General features: G+C 38.8%; 1 protein-coding gene across 6 annotated transcripts in view; it reads right to left on the bottom strand.

The window, feature by feature from the left end:
• The window catches only part of fbxo11b (F-box protein 11b), a 184,952-nt gene that overhangs the window by 60,496 nt on the left and 112,234 nt on the right, over positions 1-12,222 (bottom strand). For all 6 annotated transcript variants that reach the window (XM_069931037.1, XM_069931040.1, XM_069931038.1 and 3 more), the window contains 2 exons: positions 10,575-10,681; positions 10,351-10,488 (listed from right to left, as the gene is read on the bottom strand). In XM_069931037.1, coding sequence (XP_069787138.1) covers positions 10,351-10,488; positions 10,575-10,681 — 245 coding nt within the window. The remainder of the gene's footprint in view (positions 1-10,350; positions 10,489-10,574; positions 10,682-12,222) is intronic.

Genomic DNA, 12,222 nt, shown 5'->3' with positions numbered 1-12,222 from the left:
CATGATAAACAGTCTTTTGTCAATCTTCTCAATTGAAAAGAAAAATATTGCACACCACAATAAAAAAAATCAATGCCCATGAAAATGGAGATGGAAAACAAAACTTTGATTCTGGGCAAATTAAAAACAAAAATTAATGGAACTGCACACGTTGAGAAAAAAAATAGTTCCATCCATTATCTGCACACAAAGGTTATGAAAGAAGCAAAGTAACCATAGGTGTGGCTGAGAGACCCAAGTACAAATTCAATTAATGATTTGCTTCAAAATTCTGCCCTTTTGCCTTAAATCAATCCAACAAATCTAAAACAACCACTTCAAGTTTAAAAAAGTAATCATAATGAGTCAATACCTTAATGCAGACTGACCAAGCTGGAAACTTATGTGCAGTATGACCAAAAAAAAAATCAGTCTGCTGGAACCAAAGTGAATTTCTTTCACACTAAATGCATGCAGGACAAATTCAAAAATTTACATAAAAGTAAATGTAGCGAATATTTTCCATTATAGTTGCTTTGATGATAAAAGAATCTTGTTGTCTATGACTCATTCAAACAAATTTGTACTAAAGTTGAGTTTTCCAAAGTTTATTAAATGATATTAACCATTGTTAACATTATAAATTGTTAAACATTGTTACAAGTTGCTAAACATTGTTAGACAATAGAAAATGTCAGAAGATTCTCTGTATCCTCCATTCCACTGAACACAAAAGAAAAAAAACCCTCATTTCCCATGCAAACTGAGAAAAACTAGCTATGACCTTGAAGCCAAGATGTTGCTAGGAGACAGTATAAAATGTTAAACAAAACTACAAACAGACAAGTGGCGAACATGAAACATATTTTAACCCTACAATACCAACCCCAAATTATCATTTTTAAAAATAATTATCATAAAGAAAAGAAATCAAACATAGCTCATAGTAATGTGTGTGTGTGTGTGTATACATACATACACATATATATATGTGTGTGTGTGTGTGTGTGTGTGTGTGTATACATACATACACATATATACACACACACACATATATATATAATACACACAAACACAAATAAATAAATAAAGATAAATAATCGGTTAACTTTCAAAAGAAAATAAAAAGTTAATTATCAAAACTTTCTGCCTCTTGTAAAAGACAGATTTTGGTAATCCGTTCAGAAAGCCAGTTTTAGTCTTGATCTGAACTTGATGTACAAGTCCTTTTATGTCTTGAATGGTTTCAACAATCTTCCCCATCACCCAGAAATTTCAAGGTACCATATTGTCCACGATGATCACGACATCCCCGGATGATAAAATGCACCTGATCTTAGACCATTTATGTTGCTCCTGCAACAGTGGGATAACATATGGTTGCAACTATTATGGCCGATTTCTTCATGAACATGCCAAAGAATCAAATCAGAGATGTAAAAGTTCTTGGCCAATATGACAGGATGTTTCATCTCTTCTGGCAGTGCTGGTCTGCTAAGATCCCAACCGCCCTCCCCCCCCCTCCACCCCTCACCTCCAAACTCTTAATACACCATTCTTCAGAATGGGGTTGAGTTTACGAATGTGGCTTGTCCTTTTAATATTAAATTCCCTTTCTCAGACTTGAAATTTCATCTGCAAATCTGTTCCTCTGGCAAAAGCAGATAATTTGCTTCTCAGCATTAACCAGCTCTTCAACTGTGAGACTACTGTTTTCTTAAGTCTCAGGATTTTCTTCTCCTTTTGTGCTAGATATCTTTGATGGATGTTATTGGGATGAGGCTGAGCAAGAACATCGCTTGCTTGTTTTCTTTTTCTGCTAAGATACACAAGTAGTCTTTTAAGTCTGAGCATCCATGCCTTTTTCAAACGATTCCAGGATGAGAAGTAATGGATTAAGCAGATATCTGGATCCACCTGTTCAGACATTATCTGAACAGCATTTACAGTCATATTCCTGATTTCAGGGTCCTCTGATTATATTTCTTCTAATTTATCAGGATTTTGAGTCCACTCTTCCTGAGGCTGTAGAAGAAACTGAGGCCCGGTCACCCACATTTCTTTCTTCAGAAAAGATGGGACCTTCAAGGGAAGCCAGGTTGGCAGGATTGTTAACTGCTTTAACATATCTCAGCTGTAATGGACATGAGACTATCAATTGCAGTGACTCTGTTAGCCACAAAGGTGTAGTTTTATTGTTGATGCATTTGAGCACAGAGGTGCTATCAGTCCAAAATATGGAGTCCGTTGGTTTTACCTGCAACTCTCTTTGCAACATTGTGTCCATTCTGCTCACCACTGCAGCCACCAACAACTCCACTCGCGGAACAGTGGCTGGTTTTAATGGAGCCACTCTAGTTTTTCCCATTGCAAATCCACAATATACCTGATCCTCCTTATCAAGCAGTGACAGGTAACTAAAAGTTCTGTAACCGTCTTCACATATATCAGCAAAATGATGCAATTGAGCAGATGTCACAATTCCAAAATTTATGGGTTTGAAGCGTCTGTCAATCTTATGAAGCTCCTGAATCCAACAAGTTCATTCTTGTACAAGGCATTCTGGCACCATGTCATCCCAACCAATCTTTTTCATTCACAAATCTTGCAGGATCTTCTTGGCGGTCAGGACAACTGGTGCCAATAATCCTAGGGGGATTACATATTGACCTGAATCCCCTTCTTGTGAAAGGTTGGTCCTTCAAAATAATTTTGAACTTATAAACATCACACTGAACTCCATTGTACACCTAACACCCTCTACACAGGAAGTTGTCACGGATCCTTCATTTCTTTTGCTCTCTCTCTTTCAGGTATGGCAGCCCACGCATGACAACTTTTACTTATCCATTTGGTAAGTAGAAATCCTTAACACAGATCGCCCGTAACTCATGATAAAAAGCTATTGCGTCTCTTTCTGAAGCTGCAGAAGTGAGACAGTCATCCACAGAGAAGTTATTCATGATGAGGCTTATAGCTTGAGAACTATACTGTTCCATAGGCTCCAAATAAATGTACTGTCACTCTGTATTCTACCATGTTTCAACTGTAATCTTCATCATGTCGCCAAAGGAATCGTAACAAGTCACAGTCTTCTTTTGGTACTTTCACTTGGTGGAAATGTCTGCAGTGATGACAAAGGATTCTTAACTATATTCCATAAAGAACCAATCAACGTACTGGTGAAGTCTGGACCTTGTAAGAGCTGAGAATTTATGAAACGCCCTGAAAAGTTGCTCCACAGTCAAACTCCACTTGAAGTTTTTTTCTTTTGTGGATGCAAAACCCCATGGTGTGATAAGTACCCTTTTTAGTCATCATTATATTCCAAGATATCATCTGGTACTTTCTCTGCATATCCTTTACAAATCATGTCAGACACACAGTTGGTGTAGTCTGAATAAAAGGAAGAATCTTTCTTGAATCTTCTCTTTAAATTCAGTGTACATTGTTCGATAATGATTTTATTATCAGGCATGCAAAATTCCCTTTTCTTTAAAGGTAATCTTACGAAACCGATCATTATCTAGTTTGGCAGATTTTGACTCCAAATCCAAGAACTGCAGGTTTTCCTTTGATCATTCTTAATTGTCCCTGAGGCACTCAGGAAAGTCAGTCTTGAAATGCTGCTCCCACAGCTCATCAAGTGTAATAAGTGATACCTTGTTTACACTAAAAGCCGACTGATCCTAATGGTCCGTTTATCGTCCAACCAAGCATAGTTTTGACAGCATAAGGTCTGTCACACACACTCAGTATGACATCTAGTGGTTCTAGAGCTTTTGGTACACCTGAACCAATCAGCAATCAGAGTTGTTGATTTTGAGTAAACAAACATTTTTAAATGTGTCCACGGTTCAATGTTGCTTTGATGTGGGATGTTTCCTTTATGCACAGGCATTGCTTTCTGAGTGTATTTGCCTTGGAGTTCACAAAAATCATTAGTATCCAGTCGAGTGATCTCTAAACCCAAAACAATGCTGGTTTAAATGATTTTTAACTTTACCTATAGTTCGCAATAGAATTTTTGACCTTCTTGAAGATTAAGCTTATTCATCAACCCCACAATGCAAAATGACAGTACTACCTGGGTCAAGAAATGCATAAGTCTGCACTATAACACTCCCTTTCTTGGCCTTGATTTTCACAGGTACTATTAAAAGTTTACATTTGTTCTCGCTGGCCCCAGTAAGACCATTTCTCTGTACCATGGCTACAGCACTGTTTTCATCTGCTTCTTTTGTGTTGCTTGTTCCTTTTTCATATTCTTCTTTTCCTGGAAGATCTGTAGTATTTTGGGATACTTTAGACTGCATATGTCGCAGCTGAGTCACTTTTTGCAGTTCTTGCTAATATGTCCTTTACATACTCCATTTTTCTTCAGAAAAGTGATTTCCTCACTATGCATTTTCTTTTCCAACTGTGCACACATTTCCAAAGCATGTAAATCTTTACAGAAAAAAATTTCTTCCCAGCAGGCAAACTCTCCTTTTCCTTAATTTCTTTATCAATTTTCTTAACTGCAACTGTTGAAGGTGGATTTGGACCTCAACATCTTTACTTACTGTCTGAGTGTCTTTGATATTTCCATTCACTGGATCTGTGACAACGTCCACTTGCCCTTCAATAAACTCGACCAAATCCTCAAAAGTAGCCCTTTGATCAAATTTTTTCCTGGTATTCATCAACTAAACTTCTTCATAGTTCTCTCATCCAGTAGGGTAATTTATTTAAAATGATTTGCATATTAGTAGACATGTCAAGCCCTTGTAGATAGTCGATTTCAGCCATGGCATTGCAACACCCTCTTAGAAAGAGGGCATAAGCTTGTAGAACTTTCATGTCATCCGGTTTTATTAATGACCATGAAAGAGCTTTCTATATATAAGCTGTAGCTATTTTATGCTTATTGCCAAAATACTTCTTTAGTAAAGATTTAGCCCTTTCAAATCCTTCGTTCATGGGCGTATGATGGCAATTCCTTACAAGTTCTTGTGGATGTCCTCTTGTGAACTGTTCCAAATAATTTTGACAGTCCTCCCGATTTTGGCTCTTACTTTCAATACTGCATTCAGTTTCTCATGAACACTTCGAACTGAAGTGGTCACCATTAAAAACTTGAATCTCTCTCTTGGGCAGAGAAAAGAGACACCATAACTGGATTAACAATGCAGCCATTTCATCTTGCCTTCTCATGTTTGAGTGTACATTGCTTTGTTCACCCAGATTTCTGATACCTTACTGGAGCGTAATGTATTCTGTAGCGAGATTGGTTTTAGCTCATATCTCTGTCTGCTGTGGTCATTGTTGGGGGTTTGAGGATTGGCATCACTCTGTTATAACATGGTTTGTTCGGGTACATCTTGTAATCATGGCACTGGCTCTGGCTTAGTATGAAATATTTTCTTTTTCTGTTGTCCTTCCTCAAAACATGAATCCATAACATTAGATACTTCAAACATCCGATCCTTTTCAAGAGGTTATTATTTTCATTTTGGCCTTAGCGACAGCAAGGTTTGTTTTCAATTTCATTTCCACTCTTTTCCTCTTAGCTGTTCCTCCTTCCTCCACAGCTACTCTCGTTTCCTCCTTAGCTGTTCCTCCTGCTCTTCTAAGGCAAGTTTACTTTGAAGCCATCCTTGTTCTGCAGCAAGAGCTGCAACATTAGCCTGAACCTTTAAACACACAAATACAGTACTTGAAGTACAGGAAACTCTGGACCTTGCTCTAGAAGAACTTCCTTGGCTTCCCCTGCCTCCAGCTTTTGACGCACTAGTATTTGGTTGTATATCATTCTGAATGTCAGATGTTGCCTTAATATCCGACTTTGTCTCCAGTTTGTATTGGCCACATCACCATCTTGTGACACACCTTCAACCATTTCTATGTGGCTGATCTTAGATTCTGTTGAATTTTTTTTGCAGCAATTCTGTGGGGTTTGTATTCCCAACATCCAAAACTTTCTCTGCTTCTCTTGCCTCTTTCAGTCTTGAAAAGAGAGCAGCTTTGGCTCCACTTGTATCTAAGTGCAGCTGTTGCAATTCTTCTCTAAGTTCCATGATCTTCATCTACTCAATACGTCGCTCTTCAGGGGCAACAGCTTCAAAGGCAGCTGCCATTTTATCTTTATCATTCAGCCGATCACCTTTCTCAGACACCAAGCTTGCATAACCATAACTCCAAAACCAAAAAGTCCCAAAAGAACAACCAGCAGTTACTCCAAAATGTGTTCCAAACTTGCAACAAAAATACAGAAGGCATCACTAAAGTAAGGCTCACCATTTTTGATGGCGTTAATGCTGATGTTGACAGTCATGCTTCCATGAATTCAAAATACTCTAAACAGCTCAATCGATCCAATCCAATTTCCAACTTTCTATTGACTTAAACGTAGCAACTACTTTCCATTATAATCACTTAGATGATAAAAAAATCTTGTTTACAATGAGTCATTTAAACAAATTTGTACTAAAGTTGAGTTTTCCAAAGTTTATTAAACGATATTAAACATTGTTAACATTATGATAAGTTATTAAAGCACTGTTACAAGTTGCTAAATGTTGTTAGATGATCATTAGAAAATGTTGGAAGATTCTCTGTATTCTCCATTCCACCAAAAAGAAAAAAAAATTCTCATCTCCCAAGCAAGCAAATAAAACCTAGCTATGGCCCTGAAGCAAATATGTTGCTAGGAGACAGCATAAAAATGTTAAACAAAACTACAGACAGACAAGTGGCGAGCATGAAACACATTTTAACCCCGACAGTAAAGTTTCAGGTAAAATTTCCTCCTTGTTACAACATGTCATTCATTCAACATTTAAGCAAGTACCTTAATTATTGTTAGCACACCATAGCTCACAATTTAAAGTTTGATTCAGGAACATACTATGCTCAACAGATGTTATTTTTCAAATATTTCATTAATGAAAAGTAGATGTTCACTGTGAAATCAACCAAGCACATTATGGTACTTGTAAACATACACAAAAAAACTGAAATGAAAACAAAACTATAACAGAAAGATGAATTCTTGAGGCAAGAAAAATGGGCATGATTCCAAGACTCAAAGATTATGGCCAATGTTGAATGACAAAACATCTTTAAAAGACATTTGTAGATCTTGAAGAAACATAAAAGATACTTATTACAGGTCAGGCACTGCACTGCTCCAGAAATTTGTGAAGACTACATACTGTAGACAATCAATCTTTTTCTCAGGGTAAAAATGTCAAAATACTAAAATAGGGTATGTGATATTGGCGAGGGAGAGCCGGTGTCAGTGGGGGGGGGGGAGGGGGGGGGGAGAGAGAGAAGAAGAGTTAGTTTAAGGGAGTTATTCAAGGCATTTTTGTTTTGAGAGATTGATAGATGTCTGGAACTTGTTGTGAATAAAATAATAGCATTAGCATTAAGAGGCCGCTAGATAGATAGACATGAATATGCAAGGATTAAAGGATACATATCACGTGCAAAGAGATTTAATTTAAGTTGGCAAATTTGACACAAACATTGTGGACTAAAGGGCCTGTTGCTGTGCTGAACTGTTCTAGGTTTAAATAACTTCCTATGCATCATGCTAAAAATTGCTAATTTCAGGAAAATTAAAACACTTATGAACCACAAATGAAGACGATTCCAACAAAAATAATCAAAAACAGATTTTGCAAAGTAAGACAGCATCAATACTATTGATTAAACACAATATTACAATTACCTGGTAAGTCTGGGGATTCTGAAGAAATTGATATAAACGCTCTGCCAGTGACCCAACATGGAATAACCAGTCAAGACTAGTTAGGCTCAAAAGGAATTTGCAACATCGTGAAATCAGGAATTAAATTCTCAGAAATCAACATGTAGCTTTTTGACAGTAGAACTAAAAAGCCAGCCCGACAGTAGAGAAACTGGTGCTTCAGACAGCCAAATATGTGCAAGCACCCATTAACATCAATCGAAGTCATCACCTTTATTTATCGTTCATAACATGCTCGCACAGTAAAGATGAAATAACATTCTACAGGACCATGAAGCATATTTACATGTTAGAAGTTCAACACATTAAAATATTAAGACATATACAGTAATAGTCCACAGTACACTATCCACATAGGTTCAGGCAATTCAGGAGCCTAATAGCTTGAGGGAAAAAACTGTTGCACAATCTGGATGCAAGGGCCTGAGTGCTACGGTACCTCCTACCAGATGGCAAAAGAGCATTTTACGTGAGGGGTGTGTGGAGTTCTTCACGATGTTTATTGCCTTTCACCTGCATCAAGTCTTGTTGATGTCCTTCATAGTAGGAAGAGAGCCCCCAATAATCCTTTCCCACTTACTTCACTATCCTCTGCAGGATCTTACGGTCCAAGGTGGTACAGCTTCCAAACTAGGTGATGATGCAGTTGCACAGGATGCTATTAATACATCCTCTGTAGAATATGGTTAGAATGGAGGATGGGAGATGAATTTTCTTCAGCCTTCATAGGAAGCAGAGGTGCTGCTGGGTTTTCTTGGCTATGGAGCTGGTGTTAAGGGACCAGGTGAGATTCTGCACCCAAGTGCACTCCAAGGAACTTGATACTCTTGACAATCTCAATGGTGGAGACGTTAATGGTCAGCAAAGTGTGATCCCTGGGCCCTCCTGAAGTCGACCACCATCTCTTTTGTTTTATTAACATTCAGATACAGGTTGTTGGCTCTGTATCAGTCTGTTAGCGACTGCACCTCATCTCTGTATGCTGTCTCCTCATTCTTACTAATAAGGTCCACCATAGTCATATCATCATTGAACGATGATGTGGTTCGAGCTGTGTTTGGTTCCACAAGTCATGGGTCAGCAGAGTGAACAGCAGTGGACTCAGCATATAGCCCTGGTGGGGGGGGGGGGTCCTGTGCTCAGTGTGATGGCCTTAGAAGTATTGTTACTGATCTGGACTGTTTGAGGTCTTCCCAACAGGGTCAAGAATCCATTTGCAGAGGGAGATGTTTAGACCCAGCAGGCTCAACTTCATTATCAGGGTCTGAGGTATGATTGTGTTGAATGCCAAACTGAAGTCAATAAACAGCATTCTAACATAACAGTCCTTATCTGCAGGTGGGTGAGGGCTAGACGGAGGGTGGTGGCAATGGCATCTTCCATAGAACGGTTGGATCTGTTTGCAAACTACAGGGAGTCCACTGATGTGGGCAGCAGGAGCTTGGTGACCCATGACAAGCTTCTCAAAGCACTTCATGACGATGGACGTGAGTGCAAAAGGGCGGTAGGCATTGAGGCAGGACAGATACAACTTCTTTGGTACGGGGACAATGGTAGCAGCTTTGTAGCACGTTAGGACCATGGTGCTTCTCAGGGAGATGTTAAAGATATCAGTGAGAACATTTGCTAGCTGAGCCGCACATCCTGAGGACTCTGCCAGGAATGTTATCTGGTCCAGCAGCTTTCCGTGGGTTGACCTTGCCTAACTCTCTCTTCACATTGTCCACTGCAAGACACAGCAATTGATCATTTGGCGGAAAAGTTGTCTTCTTTGCCAACATCATTTTTCTCCTCAAAACGTGTGTAGAAATTGTTCAGTGCATCTGGCATCTCATGTTTTCCTCCAAACATTCCCATCAACAGTTAAAATTAATATACAAACCCAATGTCATTCAGGCTTGGGAGGAAACTGGAGAGAATGTGCCAACTTTACACAGGCAGCACTTGAGCTCAGCATTGAATCTGGGTTGCTGGAGTTGTAAAGCAGCAGCTCTATTAGTTCCACCATTGTACCACAGTTCTAGCATAGAAATCACTTGCTATAAAAATTCACAAGGGATCTCATAGTACTAAAATATGCCAAAAATCATCTTGTTAAGCAATAAGACTAACAAGATAAAAACAATCTAGTAAAACTTCCCCACGGTCAGCTAAACCTAATTAATTTTAACAAAGTCATGACAGTAAACAGCCTTACATCTTAATATAAAATAATTAACAGTTAATAACTCCATCTCTCACACCTTGACAAATGTCAGAAACATTTTTTGAAGAAATCACAGAATCTACAAATGGTGCACCAAAAACTCACCCCAGTGTACATCTCAGCTGCATTAGCATAAGAATTTGCAAGTTTGTGAAGTTTCAGTACACCATTTCTAATTGCTGTTTATGAAATTGCTTTCCTTCCTTTTGAGAAGACTAAAAAAGACCAACTCCATGAAAAAACCTAATTGACTGTGGCCAACATCCATAGTAACATGAGAGAACAAATCCTCACAGTCCAAATTCTAATGAATTGCTACATCCCATCCCAAACACTCACTCCGTTGATTAATTCAGAAATGTTCCCATTCATCAGCCATCAAATTCTTATCAAAAGTACTAAGAGTTACCATGCCATGATCAAATGTGAAGACCCCAACATCACGCCCATGGTGAATTTGATTTCTCCTGATGATAGGATTTCCGTGGTTTTTAACCCAGATTCCAGCAAGAGCATTGTTTGAAATTTCATTGTCCTCATAAATTCCCTACGAAATAAAAAGATTATACTAAACTATAGGCAAGAAAACAAAATTGTTGAATAAAAATTCACCTTTATTATGCAACATCATACCTGTGCATGATCTGTTATATATAACCCAACGTTTTCACAATCACTAATGTTGCAGTGCTTGATAGTAGGAGATGCTCCCTGGCCACTGACACACACAGCAGAACCAACTGTAACAATAGTAAATCAATTTTTATAATTTCAACAAGAATGATGCCTCGGAGAATAGATTAAATTTTAAAATTTGCTTAATGACAATGCTAATTTAAGATACATTACTTTTAGATTTCTGAAAAAGGAGAATCAAATTTAATAATAGACAACTTGCATTTTTAAAATTTAGTTTTAAATTTAGGTATACAACATGGTAACAAACCTTTCTGACCCATGAGCCAGTGCGCCAATTACACCCAACTGACCTACATCCTCTGGTACATTTTGAACAGTGGTAGAAAACCAGAGCACCCAAAGAAAACCTAAGCAGATATGGGGAGAACATACAAACTCCATAAGGATAGCTGGAATCACACCTGGGTCACTGGTGCTGTAACAGCGTTACGCTAACCATGCCACTATTTGTATTTCTTTTAACATACCAAAATATAGAAGGATATTTTAAATGAGGAGCTATTAGGTAATTAAAAGCAAGGCTTAAAATATCATGTTAAGATGATCATAAATTCTAAAAAATGTGGTTTTGCTGGTTTAGGTACAGCTCCTAATGGGGATGAGTGGGAGAAAGAAGGATTTGAAGGAATTAAAACTTCTCTTTGGAGGTGGAGTTAATGCTGGTGGGGGACCATGATTGAAGGTGGTGGTAGAAAGTAAAGGAAGAGCAAAATTTTAAAGGGATTTAAACAACAGAATGTTTTTTTTAATTGAGACACTTGGGTCCCCAAAGCCTTAGGCATTAAGCATTAATTAGGCATTAAGTGAGCAGGTTGGATTGTGAGGGGTTGGTTTAGCCATGTTTAAAGTCACAAAAGAATTAGAAAATGGTCAAGAGAGCACTGATAAATATGTGCAACTGACGGCTTTGGTGGTCAATGGGATGAGTTAGGAAGAGACCAGTGATGTTGCAGAAGTTAGTGGGACTTTTGGAAAAAAAAAATTCTAAGGTTAATTTCATTGAGTTTTTTTTTTGAAGAGACGCGCAAAAGGATTTACAAGGATTAACAAGGAATTTAGCAAGGCTTTTGATACCACCTTTCACTGTTGACAGCTCAGGATAATGTGGGATCCAGAGTGAGCCAGCCAGTTGGACTGAAAATTGGCTTGATGAAAGGAGTCAGAAGCCACTTTCAGGTGGCCACAATACCTGACTGTAAAGCAGCCTATAGTTCTCTTATGCGGCTGTCGGGTGGCCACCTGAAAGTGGAGAACCCGGCCAAGAAGTTTACCTACCTAACCCTTCTCCTGTAGGTATCATATCCTGCTTCAAGAATCCCCCGTTGCACCTGAAAGCAGCTTAGGCAAAGCTGCTAGCAGCAGGCAGGCTGTTGACAGTCAGCTGGAGACCCGCTGACAGCCACCCTCCCCGCTGCCCACACCTAACCTCCCTGCTGCCTGACAGTCCCCTGGCGTGGGACTACGGGGTTGGGGCAGCGGACGGGGCTGGGGACTACGGGGCTTATGTACACACACAAAATCCCACTAAATTTGAGAGCTTTCGTTAAGTCAGGATTCTCGGGGATGGCTGCCCCAGCCCCAT

Source organism: Narcine bancroftii, chromosome 4, assembly GCF_036971445.1.
Source record: "Narcine bancroftii isolate sNarBan1 chromosome 4, sNarBan1.hap1, whole genome shotgun sequence".
NCBI lineage: Eukaryota > Metazoa > Chordata > Chondrichthyes > Torpediniformes > Narcinidae > Narcine > Narcine bancroftii.
This window is presented reverse-complemented; position numbering and strand designations above follow the sequence as displayed.